Here is an 18,420-nt window from a genome sequence, read left to right as displayed (position 1 = left end):
GTTACACATGGGGAAAACCACGAAAACGCCCATGCAGCCAGCCCATTCGCGGGATTCAAACCTCGGACCGAACTACCAGTGTTCAGCGACGTTACCGCTAGGCCGCTGAATTATTTATGAAGTCCTAGTACTAATTGGGAGATATTAGTTTGAATATTACGGCCTTTTACATTTATGTTTGAATGAATTTATGTAAACCACATATTACATAAATTGGGTAATTGATGAAGAATACTTCCGTGAATAATATGTTATGAGGTAATCTTGTGTCAATTTTCTTTCTGTAGTTAAGGTTTCCTCCGTATGCTGACAGTATTTTTATTGGGTGATAAATTAGAAATTTTTCAGATGATTTAAATTCACCATCTTTTTTCTAAGAATGCAACTGGAAATGGCAACCAGAAATTCTCTCACTAACCTGCTTTTTTTGGGGGTGAAGGGAGTAAATTTTCTTTATTTTCGTAATATAGGATGGTACATACTGTATCTACCTATCTGAATTGGCAACTCTTCCAGAATGTGCATGCACTGTGTGGTATACCTACATCAGTAAACAGAAGCCAGGCCATTACTATATTGTAGATCACTAGCCAGGACAACTGCTGATTAGAGCAGCAGAAGGCTTTACTGTAACAGGTTCTGTCACAGACAACTAGTGGCTAATGTGGAAGAAGAATGAAGATCACAGAATTGTGAGCAGGACAATTGAAGGATACAGTTTCATTCTAAGAGGACAGCTCAACAGCAAACATGAGTATCGCTATATTTCAACATTATTTCCCAGAACACATTGTGCAATGGCACCAATGGAACCTTCCTGCATTGCCTAAAATATTTCTATGTAACTTGATGATTCTATGCAACTTGATGAATTTCCCCAATTCAGTGAGGTCTGAGTGGAATCACCCTGATTCTATTCAGTTTGAGATGAATCATCCCGATTCAACGACATTTGAATGGAATCACACAGATTCTATGCAATTTTAGAAAAATAATCCCATCAAGAATCATAAATATTCTGAGCTCTTTCGACAATAATTTTGTGGCAGACAAACTCATATCTAAAAAAAATTTGCTTGTTTAATTGAAAAAAAAAAAAAAAAAAAAAACATACATCATGATGGTCAATGATCAAAAGATTCCTACAGATAATCTGACAAAGTATGGGTGAGGTTAACCCTTGAAATTATTCTTGATCGGAGAAGCAATTAAAGCCATGTATAGGTTGAATAAAAATGGTACATGGTGCCAAAGGATAGGTTTCAGTCATAAAAGCCACCTGAAAAGCCACATTGACATATGCCTGGACTTGGGCAATGAGATCCCTATAATTTATATGCCCAAAGATGCAATTACTAAAACAATAGTTTCAGATAAACTATTCTCAACTTATGTACCAAAAAGGAATGAGATAGAATCTCTAACTGACCTGATTCCAACAGGATCAATTGAAAGCTACACAGATGGATCAAAATCTAACTTCACAGGAGCTGGAGCCATTATAAGAACCAAGGAATCTGGAGAAGATTTCATTAGATTTCACCTATACCTTGGTCAGCTAACAACTGTTTTCCAAGCTGAGGTTCTGGCAATCAATATGGTCGCCAGGGAGCACTTAGCTAAAAATATATTTGATAAGAATATATATATTCTCTCTGACAGCCAATCAGCCATTCTTGCTCTGGCTAATCGTGTCAAGTTACAAAACTGTGTTTTGAACTGTACTCAAGATCTCAATTCTCTGGCTCAGGCCCATAATACCATTAGTTTAGTTTGGGTCCCAGCTCATTGTGATTTTGCTGGAAATGAACTAGCTGATAAAGTAGCTAAAGATGCGTCACAACTACCCATGTCTGGCACAGAACCATTTTACCCAGTTTCATATCAAACTGTTAAAAAAGAAGTATGAAACTGGATAAAGAACAAACATGATGATATATGGTCTAAACTAGCAGACTGTGCTCGTTCTAAATTGGTGCTCAGTACACTTAACTTATCAGGTAAACTCATATACCTCAGTAGAACTAACTTACGCCAGGTAAATCGAATTGTTACTGGACATGCTTATCTGGCCAAGCATCTCAACAAATGTGGTCTTGTCGAATCTCCTCTCTGCCCAGCTTGTAGAGAAGAAGAGAAAACACCTTTTCACTTCCTGGGATGATGTCTGGTGCTTTCTGTCCCTAGAAATAAATTCCTTGGGTTTCCCTATATCAGCTTCGATCAAGCCCTTCTATACAAAGGGCTCTCTGGCATAATAGGGTACACCAACAGGTAAGGTGAATTTGAAACCACAAGAAACAAGCATTGAGACACCCTACGAGTTATTATTATTATTATTATTTTGTAAAAGAAACTATGCAGGGATCTCTCTCTCTCATAGCTGTATTTTGGAATATAATTTGGAAATAGATATCAAATCTTTATACACCACCTGGCCACTTTGGCTTAAGAAAGTACCTCTGCCCTCCTTATTTTTTTTTTTAAAAAATTGCTTTTTAATTTTTTTTTTTTTTTTTTTTTTTTTTTTTTTTTTTTTAAGACTCACTATCGCACCCTTGTTTGGTCAAGAGTTTGTGTTTCGTGGTTTGGGAGGGATTGAATTGGCTCTTCATCCAATTGGGAAGTTTTAACGATTTAACCGACACCCTGAATTTAGAGATGGGATCTTTTGCTGATACTATATATTTGCTGTATGAGTTTGGGATCTTATCTACTTATTTATTGTTTACCTTTCATGGGAACTACCATTTAAAATGTTTGACTTAAATGATCAAATGTTGGAAGAGCAATGGGCAACGTTGCCTAAGCTCTTTTCCTTCTTTTCATAAGAAGGAAGCACCACTAATGTTATGCGGGACGTTATATCCTGTTAGTAGATCACAAAATAAAAAAAGTTGCAAATTCATGCCCAAACATAAAGGATCTTATTTAGCGATCCCCAATCGTTCACCCATTACGTATTATACTGCTGACCCAGTAAAGCCAGATGAAGTCCTACAGCTCAGCCTTGCATGTTTATGAACTGCCTGCTTCAAGACACGGTGAGTGGGACAGCTAACACCTCTCTGGAGATGTGGCAGACCAAAGAAATTTATAACTGACTCTTCTCTGAGACGTCGTACAAACCACAGAGGGAATCTGTAACCCAGTGGCTTTCAAGCATGTGGTCATGGCAATACAGAGCTTAGAAAATGGTAAATGGCAACAGTAAGAAAATGTTTTAAAGATTTTTAGAATGACAGTAACTGACAAAATTTGCAAGTATAAACATGTTTTAAAGATGAAGAGGACAGACAGTAAAAGATAAAAGTTAACAATAAGATAAGAGTTTTGTGGATGTTTTATCTCCAACTTGAAGCTTCTACGCAACTAGTAATTCTTTCTTTTTACAATGCGAATAATAAAATATAAATACATTTTAGCAATAATGCTTATATTACCAACACACATACCATCAATGTAATTTAGTTTTAAAGGAGAAGGATAAAATATTTAAGAAGCTCACAAATTCTTGTGTGTGTTGGTTAGGAAGTACATAGCTAGTTTAGCTTTATGGCATGTTGGTTATACCCAAAATTAATCCTTTTCTGCATTTTTGTATGATTTATAGGGCATAAACTACTAAAATAGAAAAAAAGCAGCAAAAGAACTTGAAATATGCAACAAAAATAAATATACTTAGATTCTGTTAAATTCTATTACTAACATTTTTAAGTTTTTACTAAAAAATAAAATAGATTTTGAAATAATACAATCATAGTTTTTCTTACTTTATTTGCATATTCTTCCAGTTGATCTACAGCATTTTTCAATTTTTTTGAATATTTTAGCAGCTCAATTGTATGTTGAAGAATTGGAGGATTTAAAGAATATTTATATATCCTGAAAGAGAATTCGTATATATATCTATATTCACACACATTCAAAAATAAAAAAAAGTACATAAAATATTTTGGATTTATTTTTAATGATCAGATCTGAAAAAAATAGGTTTATCTATCAAAAACCTTTTGAACTATGTTTCTTCTATGTTGATCTTATGTTTTCTCGTGATTTATTGATAATGTCTGCCACCTTATGATAAATACAGATAGAATGGCAACTTTCTTAAAAATCACAACTTGTACCTGATAAGTAACTTCTTTAAATAAACTTGAAATTATGACTAGATGGCTCTGTTACTGTGAAAGTATGCATTTAAATACCTGCATTTATTAAAGTCAGTCAATAAATTACCAAAAATAGGATATTCAAATTTTTGAACTAATTATATAAAACAGAAAAATTGCTGTGCACTTTAAGTGAAACTTTGCTAATCTGTGAGAAATTTTCAATTTTTTTTTTTTTTGGGGGGGGGGGGTGGCTATTTAAGATTGTTCAAAAAATATCACCAGGTGCCACTTATTTGAACTCTACTACAAAATTTAAAATGCTGTTATTAACTAGAAACTAATATTACATTTTTTAATGAGATTTTGCATAGTAAGTTTTAAAGTTTGTTTTCATTTAAATAGTTTCAAAAATAATTGGAGCATAAAAATAAGCCATTTCTATTTTTTTTTTGTAAAAATATACATTACCCGAAAAGAAATGGGCTAGAGTAGACTGAAGGGTACCCTTTGTATCATTGTGATGTTATTGCTTCATTTACCGTTAAGTTGTTGTTTCATTTATCGTCAATTTGTTGCTTCATTTATGGTATCGTGAGTAGCTGAATGTTATGAAAAACCTATTATGATGTAATTGGCTGCGCGATTGCCGTAAATTTTGAATGATGGAAAACAGATTTGTAAGGACTTATGGTGTGTGTTGGTTAGCAAGTACATTGCTTGTTTTGTAGTTTATTCAGTGGAACAGCTGAATGTGGTAAGATTAATTTTAAGTTTCTGTACGATTTGGAATGAAAGGGGAAACGCACATTAATTGACTGGTGTGTAAATGAAGGTTTACTTAGTAGCCATCATAAGTGTCCTGTTTGTAGGAAGGAAATGTGTATGGTTTAACTATAGAGGATATTTTTAACACTTATTTTTCTGAATTTATGTAGTGACGCCGATATACGGATTCTAGTTCAGATAATTTTAGGAAGTTTTTGGATACTATTAAGGAATTTTGTGTACCACAGACTGAAGGACTCAGAAATTTCTAAATAAGGTAAGTGGATATTTGCTTTGCGTAGTGCTTAGATGCATAAGATAAATTTCCTTTTTTATGTTATTTTACTGTTTGATTTAAAGTGTAGTTTATTGAGATTATGTATTTTTTGTTTGGCTCTTTGGTGGTCGTGTGCTTAATGCATGATATAATTAAAGAAAATAAGAGTAGACAATCTCCTATAACAAAAGAATATATTAAGTACTAAATTACAATTTAAATTACATTGCAGAGATCAATGCAGAGCTTGGAACACAGTTCATGCTACTGTCGCGTACAGTTGTCTCACGAGAAGTCTGAGAGAGTAATGACGTCGCTTTGCTGCTCCGATTAAGAACTGGATTTTACACGTGGCGCCATCTCATGAATAGAAGTTGAAGTATCTGTCGGAACGCCACAGTACTCCCCCCCAAGTACCATTGGTACGTTATAAGTACTTTGGGTTAAATTTAACCTTTCTTCCAGATCTGGTAGTTTTTAGGTTGCTCTTTAACGGGATGTAAGCTTTCTTCCGGGAGTGATGTTGATGAGGAAGTTGTTGGATCTTGCATTAGAGATGCTGGTTTGAGACGATCGATTCCAATCACTGATTGTTTGCCATTGCAGATGATGGTGAAATGTTTCGGTGTTCGTTTGACAACTTTGAATGGGCCATCATATGAAGGTGTTAAAGTTGGCTTAATTGCATCGTTGTGCACGAATACGTGCGAAGATGTCTCAAGCGCAGGATGTACAAAATAGCTTGGCTGGTTATGCGAAGATGCTGGGGTTGGCGAGATATTGCTCATGGTCTCACGTAAACGTTGAAGGAATGTTGGAGGGTCGATAACTGGAGTAGATTCTGGGTGAAAGAATTCACCTGGCAGACGGAGGGTTGCACCATATAACATTTCAGAACAAGTGCTACCAATGTCTTCTTTGAATGCTGTGCGAAGACCAAGCAAGACTAGGGGTAAGGTTTCTGTCCAGTGTGTGCTACTGTGGCACTTCAGACCTTGTTTGAGAGATCGGTGAAAGCGTTCCACCATCCCATTTCCAGATGGATGGTATAGTGTTGTGCGAATATGGCGAATGCCAAGAAGAGAGGTGAGGGATGCGAACAAGTGACATTAAAATTGTTGGCCTTGGTCAGTAGTGATGGTGGTAGGCATGCCAAATCTTGAAAGCCACTGGGAGATGAATGCTGGAGCTACAGTTTCAGCGGATATATTTTCAATAGGAATGGCTTCAGGCCATCTTGTGTACCGATCAATACAAGTGAGGAGGTAAGTGTAACCATTTGAAGGAGGCAATGGGCCAACCAAGTCTAAGCGCACATGATCAGAGCATCTTGCTGGAAGGTTAAATTGTTGAATGGGGTTGTGAGTGTGACGGGATACTTTACACCGTTGACATCTAATACATGAACGAGTCCATTCTGTGATGTCTTGATTCATTGCTGGCCAGACAAATCTGTCTGCGATCAGCTTTTTGGTGGCACGGATTCCAAGATGTGCCAAATTGTGCAAGGCATTAAACACTTCATGTCTAAAATTGACAGGAATATACGGACGTATTCTATTGTTCTCTATGTCACAGCAAATTTTAAGCGTTGGAACAATGTGCAGCGGCTGTAACTGAAGGGAGGTTTGTGGATTTGAGATTAGGTTCTTGAGTTCCTCATCATGCAATTGAGCTTTTGCAATTTCAGAGAAATCTGGGGTAGTGAGGTTGATATTGTTTACCCGAGACAAGGCATCAGCGACACAATTATCAGTACCAGAGACATATCTTATATCTGTACTAAACAGCGTGTGATGAATATTAAAGGAAAGCTAAGACAAAAAATTAAAAATACAAGAGCACATGCATTCTTTTTGATTTCGAGAAAGTTCCAAAAAATTCTCGTGAGATTCAAAAATCTGATAAAAAGGAGGAAAATCTCTCAATTTTGTAGTTAGTTTGTTGTTGTTGTTTTAAGAGTTTGTTACAAAACTGCTCTCGTTGACTGCAGCGAATTCGTGGATTAGCTATCTCCAGCCGTTTTGAATTAAGTTCTCTTGAATGTTTGAGTAGTTAAAATATAACTATTGTGGTATATTGTAATACTGCACGAATATATAAGGAGATTTATTCATTTTTGTTGTGATAATAATACATTTTGTTCATTTTTCATCGGACTTGTGCATTCATTTCGTAGCGAACCTGTACGCAGGCAACAATTTTTGGTGTCAGGAGTGGGGTTTGAATGCCAATAACAAGAGCGATGGAAGAACAATTGAGGCAGCTCTTCAGAGTGCTTTTGCTGCATTCCAAGAAAAGATGGAAGCTGGCCAAACATCTTTTAAAGAAGAAATTAAAGAGAAAATGGATGCCGGTCAAAAAACCGTCAAGGAAGAGATTAAGGCAGGACAGAAAGCCGTTCAAGAAAAGATGGAAGCTGTTAAAGCAGAAGTGAAAGTGGGCCAAGAGGAAATCAAGAGAGAAATCACATGCATAATAGAAAACAAATTTGAAGCTATAGAAGACAGAATTGACAGGGTTGAAAACAGAGTTGAAGAAAAGGTTTCTGCCGTCCAAACCCAAATTGATGATAGGGTTTCTGCTGCCATCGCCAAAGAAGTTGATAGCCTAAAGAAGTGCATAGCAATGGCAAGAAACAATTCTGAAGGTTTTAAATTTCTATCTATGCCTGCTCGTCCCTCTCTGAAGCTATGTACATATGATGGGAAGACCTCCTGGCAAGTATATAAGACACAGTTTTCTATAGTGGCAGAAGCAAATGGATGGGATCCCCAAGCTAAGGCCTGTCATCTTGCCACTTCTTTGAGAGCAGACGTGGTGGATATCCTGCAGACGCTTCCAGAAAACCAAACACTTGACTTCAAAGCTCTATCCGGCGCATTGGAGCTGCGCTTTGGCGAGAAATGTTTAAAAGACTGCAGTAGGCTTCAATTAAAATCCTGTCAACAGAAACCCGCTGAATCACTCCAGGAACTTGCCACAGATGTTGAAAGGCTGTCCCACTTTGCCTTTACGGAGTGCCTGAGAGAAACGAGGGAAATCCTGCCCCTGCAGTACTTTATCAATGGCATCCGAGATCCCAAAATACAGAAGGCTCTATGAATGGCGGATGTTAAAGATTAAAAAAACGCTCTAGTGTATGCCATGAAATTCGGGGCAGCTCAACAAGCAACTCGTAGAGACCGCCACCCTATCAGAGCTGCTCATGTCCAGGAGCCAGGGGATTAAGTTACTGCTCGTCTAGACGGTTTAACTAGACAACTGAACGTCTTGAGATGGAATATTGGTGACAGGTAACCGACCGTAAAATGTTGGAACTGCGGTGCTGAAGGACACATACGACGAAACTGCAGAACACCCCAGGGTACGGATATTAAGACCGCTCGTAGCAAGCAGCAGGGAAACTAATTAGTGGCCACCACATGGGGCAGAGGTTGGCAGATAATAAAAAGCCCCAGTTTAAAGTGCTTCAGATTTCTGCAGTGAGAGGTGGCAGTAATGGACTTTTCATAATAAGACATATTAATGGAATTCCCTGCAATATGACTATAGATACAGGAGCCAACGTTACCATTATCCGAAATGATTTGGCTCAACAACTGGTAAGCAAACTTATTTGGAAGCCATTGTGTGTTACCCTTCAGACTGCGTCTGGTGACAAGATCGACATAGCTGGTAAGTTAAATGTGAACATCACGTTTGGAAGTGCTGCCTACCATCACACTGCACATGTGGCGGATATTACAGATCCATGCATACTCGGACTGGACTTTTTAAGGAAATACAATTTTTCCTTGGACTTCAAAAATAACAAACTGCTTTCAGAATCTGAGGACATGACTATCCATCCTCAGAAGGGATCCTCACCTGGAAATGCCGATGCCTTGTCCAAAAGACCCAGTTCGGGAAGCTGCCGAAATCATACTAGGGTCGAAAAGAAATGCAAGACTACCAGCTATTCTCCATCCCAGATGCTCTTTGGTCAAGACCTTCGTCTGCCTTGTTATCGCCTGTTTGGTCGCCCTAAGGTTGCGCCTTCATCGTCTGAGGAATACATCCAAGATGTCCAGGCTCGGTTTGAAGAGATGCACCGTTCTGCACGAAAGCAAGTCAACTGGGTGACAGAGAATGTGAAGACTAGATACGATACGAGAGCTACTGGACACAGATTAAAAGAAGGAGACGAGGTGTGTTTGTGGAACCCAATCCGATGAAAAGGACTCTGTCTGAAATTACAGTTACCTTGGGATGGTCCATACATAGACCTAAACAGGCTGAATGATGTCATGGTTCGGATCCGTAAGTCTTCAAACTCTAAACATAAAGTCGTTCATTACTATGGCCATAGTACGTAGTGTAAATAATTGTAAATAGTGTAACACCATGGTCCTTTTTGTTTCTAAATGTGTGTTTAGTATTTGTTTTGTATTTGATTTGTATTTAGTATTTGATAGCATTTGATTTGTTTAAAGTTAGTTATTGCGATTGCTCATGTTGTTTGTTATTATAATGTAATGCTTAGTATTGCACTTATGCCATAATTGTAAGTTCGGCTTCCTGTACAGGGATTGTACTGCCCGGGACGTGCAGTCCTTGGGAAGGGGGCAGTGTTACAGATTTGGTATTTAAATAGCTAAAGTTAGCTGAATTATAAATTAAATTGTTTTATTCCCTGTGCAGTGCCGCGCATGACGAATATTAAAGGAAAGCTAAGCCGTAAAATTAAAAATACAAGAGCATGTGCATTTAACATTTAATAAGTAAATATCTCTTTTTGATTTCGAGAAAGTTCCGGAAAATTCTCGCACGCAATTTAAAAATCTTTTAAAAAGGACGAAAACCTCTCAATTTTGTTAGTTCGTTGTTGCTTTAAGAGTTTGTTTAGAAAACTGTTCTTGTTGACTGTAGCGAATTCGCAGATTAGCTTTCTTTAGCTGTTTTGAATTAAGTTCTCTATAATGTTTGAGTAGTTATTATAACTACTGTGAGATATTGTAATACTGCACGAATATCTGAGGAGATTTAAGCATTTTTGTTGTGATAATAATAAATTTTGTTCATTTTCCATTGGACTTGTGCATTCATTTTGTAACGAACCCGTACGCACGCAACAATATTTAGAATGTCGCCATGCCACACCGACACTATACATTTACAAGCATCCATGTCTTACCCGGGATTCGAACCTAGGCTCTTCGGTACCGTAGTAGGCTCTCCTAACCACTATATCGTGTGGGCGACACTGTCTAGAATTAGTTTGTATGAATAACTGTAACGTGCACTTACATATTATACATAATTAATAGAGATTTAAAAGAAAAAGCTAATAACTCACCTTCTGGGCTCAATAGGTTCGGGGCATTCAGGTTCAAAAAATTTTGCTTCATTATCTAGTGCAAGTGGTACAAATTCCTTTATGGAATCTTGTTCAATACTTTCAAGGTATGTTTTGGGAATCGTTTCCACGGGAATTTCACCCCATAACTCCATTTTTCTTTAAGATTCTATGTAGCTAAAATAAACTGAAAAATTACAAGCATGTTTGTATAAACTTAAGAGTGAATTTTCAAGATATCTATCAACTATATAAATAAATTTAAATGATTATGGACATGAATTGCTTTTTGGCAAAGCCGATGACAAATAGGTAATACAGTCAAAAGTCGCTAATCCGGATATCCATAATCCGGAATGATCTATAATCCGGACCTCAAAGCTATAAACTTTCTGCGCATGCGTCAACGTATAAAGCGTTCACGCATTCGCGTAATACTTCTACGCATGCGCATAATACGTTTACGCATGCACGTTTAATGTATAACAGACGGTATAAGCTAAGCTAAAATTATCTATTTCAGTTAATGTTGCAGACTGCGTTGTTCCTTAATCTCCAAATTGGATCCGGCTTATTAATTTTTGCATACTGTTAGAGCAATTTTATAAAGGTAAGCTTGACCTTTCGATTATGTCAAATAGAATTTCCGATGCTGGAGCTGCCAAAGGATGTACAAAGCAGAAGTATGTTTCGACATCCATCAAACAAAAAGTGGAATTGCTGCAAAAATGGATAAAGGCATATCCTTTGTTTCTCTAACCATTTCGAAATCTGTTTATCAATTTCACGCTGCTATGCAGGGGGGGGACGTCGCAGCGTGCAACGAATTAGAAGTTGATCTGTCAGCACTATCCTTATCTTCAGGGCAGATTTTTTTATTTTATGTCATTATAATTCGCTTTCGATAGTGAAGAAAGTGACACAGAGGTTATCGAAAACGAAAAAATTTCGATTGACAAATTATTCGGTATTCTCGACCACAGCAATTATAGGACTTGAACAGCAGAACTTTGTAACTGAACAAGAAATTATGTCTGTTAATAGAATTAAAGAGAAAGTATTATCACATAAAACGAAGCAACTTAAACAACTTACATTTAAAGCAATGTTTAATAAAGTAAACAAATAAATATTAAGCTTTCTTTCTTGTAAATTTTGATACCCTTTAGATCATAATTGTTCTTTATTTCATAAATTATGGTTTCATATTTTTAATTTTAGAATTTCTGCATGCCATTTTACCAGATTTAAACTGATGATCTATAATACGGAAAAATCGATAATTCCGAATCGCCGAAGTCCCAACGAGTAGGGATTAGACTTTTGACTGTATAAGTTAGTTTAAATCAAAGAAGAAAAGAATATACCGTATTTGACGGCATATAAGACGCACTTTTTTTCCTAATTGGTCTCAAAAAAGTTATCTGCGTCTTATAGATGAAGGACACAGGTTAACTTTCAATACTGAATGCTATTTTTAGTACGGATAAAGGTCTAGACACATATAACTTTTTCTACATCTGCCATAATTATTCTGCGTATGCGTGAAATATCTGTCACCAAAAAGGGCCAAAGATCGAAGCTGATGTCTGTTGGCAGTGGTGATAAAGGAAAAGCATATTTTGCTTAAATAAAGCTAAGACTAATCTAAATAAAATTCATACTTTATTCCATAAATTAAAATAAAAGAGCTAACACTATAGCCTTTACATTTAAAATCATTTGATTGAAACAAACAAGCATTATGCTAACTCATAAATAACACAAGAGAACAAGACATTCGCCGATACCGGCGTACATATATATAATGCTCGGCCAACCCGCCGATCTTGACGTCATTGGCCAATCAGCGGCAACCACGTTAGATTACCGCCGATTGACTTCCGATCAAAATTTGCATGTGGAAAACTAAAGCCAACAAATGGCCTTCTTTTCCTCATGCAAAGACAAAAACAAAACTTACACAGAAGTTCATAGTTCAATTCTATTATACGAAAACACTTATTGTCTTTAAACACTGAAAACATCTAAACAAAACTTTCTTAAATTAACAGCAGTTGCTGCTTTTGTTAATAAGTCGGCAGTATTTAATTTACTGGTGATAAATTCAAGGTCAAACACTCCATCATTTACTAGTCTTTTAACAAAGTGATATTTTACGTCTATGTGCTTAGTTCGGAGATTTTCTATTGCCGATCTAGAAAAATCAATGGCAGACTTGTTATCACAAATTAGTTTACACTCTTTTAAATTAAACTTTAAAATTTCATCTTGTAAGACATTTTTCGTCCACATTAATTCCTTCGCTGCTTCAGATAAGGTGATATACTCCGCTTCCATGGTTGATAAACTTACACATTTTTGTTTAACAGTTTTCCAGATTACCGGTACTTCATCTAAATATTATATAAATCCTCCCATGGAAACGCGGTCATCTCTATTACTTGCATAATCAGCATCTGAATAACAATATAAATTTATATGTTTAATTTTCGATAAGTTTAACTTATATAATTTAGTACTATTGAGATAACCAAGCAATTTCAACAATGCTTCCCAATGCTTAATTCCAGGATTCTCCTGAAATTGTGATAAGATATTCACTGCACATGTAATATCAGGCCTTGTCCTGTTAGCTACAAAAACTAAACGTTGTAACATATTTCTAAAGGGTAATGTATGCCTTTCCGCAATTTCTGCACTTGTAGATCGACAATCTAATTTTGTAAGAATAGTGCCTTTAGCTATGGGAAGTGAAGTTATTGGTATCTGGAAATGTTTAAATTTTTCAAAAATTTCTTCGATATATTTTTGCTGATGTATAAAAACCCCATTCTCATTCCTAAGAATTCAATTCCAAGTAACGTTTTAGTTTTGCCTAATACTTTAAGACCAAAAAACTTAACTCAGCTGTGAAATTACTTTATCTATACTACATTGATCTTTACTAAAAATCGCAATATCATCTACATATAACAAGAGAATTACATTTGAACTCTTATAAACACAATTACACCATTGTATTTCCTTAAAATGTAGATTTTCTAAAGTACTTTCAAATTCACAAAACCATTCACGGCTGCTTTGATGTAGACCGTAAATGGCCTTGTGTAATGAACACACTTTATTTTCCTCTTCGATAAATCCCTCTGGTTCGGTCATATATATTTTCTCATTTAGGTTTGCATATAAATATGCGTTCTTTACATCTAACTGACAATTAGTCCATCCATATAAACATACCAGGATAGTGAAAAATATTCTTATGATTGAAAAATTTACTACAGGACTGTAAACGTCATCAAAACCTTCACCTGTTTTCTGCCTGAATCCCTGTGCTACTAAACGTGCTTTGTATCTAATCACTTGATTCTTTTCATTTCTTTTTAGTGCATAGACCCATTTGTTTCCTATCATAGTTTTACTTTCTGGCTTTTCGACTAATTCCCAAACCTTTCTTTTCTTCATCGTGTCAATTTCTTCTTTCATTGCCTTATCCCATTCTTCGGCATTTACTGATTTTCGTGCTTCTTTAAAATTTTGTGGGATAACAATTTCTACGGAATTTGCCTCTTCAAACATGGAACTAGTCTCCTGTTCTACAAAATAAACTTTCCCCAAGTATTCGTTTTTTCCACTAAAATCGAACTTATCTTTTTCAAATTTAATATTTCTTGCCTCACAATACTTTTCAATATCATTATAAGATCTAAAACGGGTGTCTGTTCCCTCTACATAATAATATATGTCTGTACGTGTTCCATCTGGCCTTTTAACTGCTTTTCTTTGCCAGTTTAAGTCTGATACTTCTTTCGGAGTAGATTTGTCATCTGACAACTTTATTTCTTCTCTAGAAATTTTCTGTTCTTCATCTGATCCTGCTAATAGCTCAGATTGCTCTAGTCTTTTGAATTTAGGTTTTGTTTTTTGTTCCAGGATGCCATTTGCTGCATACAGTTTTTCATCGAATTTCACATTACAGGTTTCTATTAATCTGCGTTCTTCTGGCAGCCATATCCTATAACCCCTAGTTTCCTTCACATAACCTACCATGATTCTTTCTTTGCACCTCATTTGTAATTTATTTCTCATTTGTTTCTAATTTGTTTTGGCACGCCAACATAGGCTTTACAACCAAATATTTTAAAATAACAACACTGGGTTTTCTATTTAGGAATATTTCATAAGGGGTTCGGTTGCTTTTATGACATACTCTGTTCCACGTATGTACGAAACAGCCAAGAGCTTCTGCCCACCCCATTTTACCATCATTAAGCATAGCTTTAACTGCGTCTAATGCCGTTCGGTTAAAACGTTCACACACACCGTTCTCTTCTGGGGTGTACGCGTTTGTGCGTTCAACACTAATTCCATTTTCGGCTAAGTACCCTTTGAATTGCCTGTTACAGAATTCCCCACCATTATCGGTGCGTATACTTATTAATTTTCTATTTGTCACTCTTTCCATTTGCCTATGATAATTCTTAAAGTTGTAGAACGATTCATTTTTATGTTTCATACAATACACTGTTACTGATCTACTATAGTCATCCACAATAGCAAGGAAATATTTACTCCCACCCTTAGATGGAACTGGTAGTGGGCCACAAACGTCTAAATAAACCAACTGCAATGGTTTGTCTGATCTCTTTGGAACAGTTTTAAAAGTTATTCTACTAGATTTAGCAATAATACACGGTTCACAACTCTTCATTGGTTTTCCAATTTCTGGTAACCCTTTCAAGCTTTGATTCTTACTAGTTTTCTTAATATAATCAAATTTTACGTGGCTAAATCTCCGATGCCATAGCATTGCATCGTCTACTTTATTTAACCTTCCAATTTCTGCACCGTAACCAGCTTCTCTTTTACCTGTTGCATATCTAAATGGTTTTACGTGATAAAGTCCGTCATCGTTTACCGTAGCATAATCTATCCCAATTATTAAAGTATATCCACTGCAAATTTTACTGCAAATTTGACAGTACTCTTTCCTAGTACTTTACTTTCACAATTTCCTACAGCTAAAGACATACATATATCGTTTATTTCTTCGAAATTTGTCATTAAATTTCTATTATTACAGAAATGAGTTGTAGCTGCAGTATCTACGACCCAATTAAATTTATCTGCATTACCTCCTTTATCTGGAGTTGTTACATAATTTTCTACTAACATTAATTCTTTATCTTTAAACTGTCCATTTTTATCGTCTATTTTAAACTTCTGATTTTTACTTACATTTTCTTTACATTGAGCGATTAAGTGGCCAAATTTATGACATCTGAAACAAAATCCTATTATCATATTCCCCATCTTTTTCTTAGATTTAGTTTTATTTTCAACTTTATCTTTCCCTGCATTTGAATCAATAGTATTAAACACGCTTACCTTGCTGTCTTCTAAATCGGCATTTACCTGGCAGCTTTCTTCCCTTACCAGTTCTTCAGCAATTCTTTCCAGCGTAAAATCTTCGTCCTTCCACATATAGATCAACTGTACAATGCCGGAGTATTCCTGGGGTAATCTCCTTATTGCCTGGAATCCTTTAAAAAGATCTGCCAAGTTGAGACCAGCTTCAGCCAACTTCTTTGCAGTCATTCTTATGCTCGCGATGAATAATCCTATTTCTTCATTTGGCGTATATCTAATACTAAAAAATTCATCCAGTAATTGAATTATCCTTGCTCTTGTTTTGAGTTCGAATTGCTTCTGTAGAACTTCCCATGCTTCTTTACCACTTGAACATTCTTGTATCAGCGGCCTGAACTCAGTTTTAATTCCAGAATATAATGCAGTGAAGGCTCTGTTCTCTCTCAGTGTGAACTCCTGCTTTTCACGTCTTGTTGCACTTTATTTAATTCTTCTTCTTTATCTTCTATGAACCTCCAACAATTTCTATCCAATAACAGTTTCATGTCGACTTTCCATCGATCCTAGTTGTCATGGTTTAACAGCTCAAAACCTTCAGGTAGTAATGACATCTTCAATGAAGTGTGAGCACAACGACTTGAACAAACTTCTAAGACAGGTCAGCTTCTTTTCGTGGATAACAGCCCTCTTCACCTACATTCCTTCAATGCTGAGTTGAACCGGATGGCCGATTAGCTGTTGGCAGTGGTGATAAAGGCAAAGCATATTTTGCTTCCCTTAAATAAAGCTAAGACTAATCTAAATAAAATTCATGCTTTATTCCGTAAATTAAAATAAAAGAGCTAACACTGTAGCCTTTACATTTAAAATCATTTGATTGAAAGCAAACTAGCATTATGCTAACTCATAATAACACAAGAGAACAAGACATTCGCCGATACCAGCGTACATATATAATACTCGGCCAACCCGCCGATCTTGACATCATCAGCCAATCGGCAGCAACCACGTTAACTTACCGCCGATTGACCTCCGATCAAAATTTGCATGTGGAAAACTAAAGCCAACAATGTCGAAGTTCGAACAGGTTCAACGGTCACATTACGTCTACGGAGCCTTTCCTTTACATAGACTTTCTTTGACTCAGCCGACACGTTTCGGTATCGGTGCTACTATGTATAAACATGTCGGTATCAGTGCTTAAAACTATTTGTTTAAAAAAAATACCCTGGAAAAAATGACTACAGGAAACAAGATTAAGCTATACTATTCAACATAAACTAGGAGTGTTAAACTACGCCAAAGTGCATGGAAACAGAGCAGCAGCAAGGCATTTCGGTCCAACACCTACCGAAAAAATGATACGTACTTGGCGACTGCAGGAAGATCAACTGAAGACTGCTAAAAAACAAAAACATAACCTTCGATGCCCAGCTCTATCTCGGCCTGAACTTGAAAATGCCGTAAAAATGTGGGTGATAGATAAGAGGAAATCTGGGATAAGTGTTTCAACCAAAATGATAATCAATGAGGCCAAAGGATTGGCAGAAAAACATGGGAATCAGAACTTTTTAGGGTCTGAGGGCTGGTGCTACATGTTCATGAAAAGGCAAGGCTTATCAATGCGCACAAAAACAACTATTGCCCAGAAAATGCCAGCAGATTATGAAGAAAAAATACTAGCATTTCATAGGTTTGTTATAAATGCACGCAAAAAAACTTCTTTTGAGCTTGGTCAAATAGGAAATACGGATGAAATTCCACTCACATTTGATGTACCATCCAACAAGACTGAGTATTAAAGGGTCTAAATCAATAACCATAAAAACCACAGGTCATGAAAAACCCGATATACAATAGTTCTAACATGTTGTGCTGATGGCACAAAACTACCTCCATTTTTCATATTCAAAAGAAAAACTCATCTGAAAGAAAAACTTCCAACGGGTGTAATTGTTCATGTTCATCCGAAAGGCTGGATGGATGAAGCTGGAATGAAACTGTGGTTACAGAATGTATGGACGAGGCAGCCTGGTGGACTCTTAAGAAAACCCTCTCTTTTGGTTTTGGATCAGTTTAGTGCCCATAGAACTGAAACCATAAAGAATAAAGCGAGAGAAAAACACAGATAGCTGTCAATCCTCATTCCTGGTGGACTGACTAGCCAATTGCAACCTTTTGATGTATTGGTGAATAAGCCATTTAAGGAAAAAGTGCGAGAACGATGGAACAAGTGGATAGAAGAGCCACATCACACCCTCAGGTAGAATGAAGCGGCCCTCTATTTCACAAGTGTGCGAGTGGGTAAAAAGTTCTTGGGAGGACGTAAAGGCTGAAATAATTGTTAAGTCCTTTAAGAAGTGCGGAATCAGTAATGCTCTGGACGGAACAGAAGACGACGCATTATTCGAAGAAGGTGATACTAGCGATGACGGACACAGTACTGATGACGATATTCTCGTTTTCGATGATGATGGTGAAAAGGATTTTTATGGTTTTGAAAGTGATTAAAGTCTAATTTCATGATAGGCAACGTTTTCCTTGAATCTGTG

At 36.4% G+C, this 18,420-nt stretch overlaps 1 protein-coding gene across 3 annotated transcripts in view; it reads right to left on the bottom strand.

The window, feature by feature from the left end:
• Window positions 1-18,420, bottom strand: part of LOC118202953 (uncharacterized) — an 82,627-nt gene that overhangs the window by 51,159 nt on the left and 13,048 nt on the right. For 2 of the 3 annotated variants that reach the window (XM_035375176.2, XM_085823403.1), the window contains exons 2-3: window positions 10,496-10,682; window positions 3,774-3,885 (exon numbers count right to left, since the gene is read on the bottom strand). In XM_035375176.2, coding sequence (XP_035231067.1) covers window positions 3,774-3,885; window positions 10,496-10,650 — 267 coding nt within the window. In that variant the 5' untranslated portion in view covers window positions 10,651-10,682. The remainder of the gene's footprint in view (window positions 1-3,773; window positions 3,886-10,495; window positions 10,683-18,420) is intronic. The other variant, XM_035375175.2, reaches the window with a different exon arrangement.

This window comes from Stegodyphus dumicola, chromosome 1, assembly GCF_044657685.1.
Source record: "Stegodyphus dumicola isolate Sdum_Otavi_A_Nest chromosome 1, ASM4465768v1".
NCBI lineage: Eukaryota > Metazoa > Arthropoda > Arachnida > Araneae > Eresidae > Stegodyphus > Stegodyphus dumicola.
This window is presented reverse-complemented; position numbering and strand designations above follow the sequence as displayed.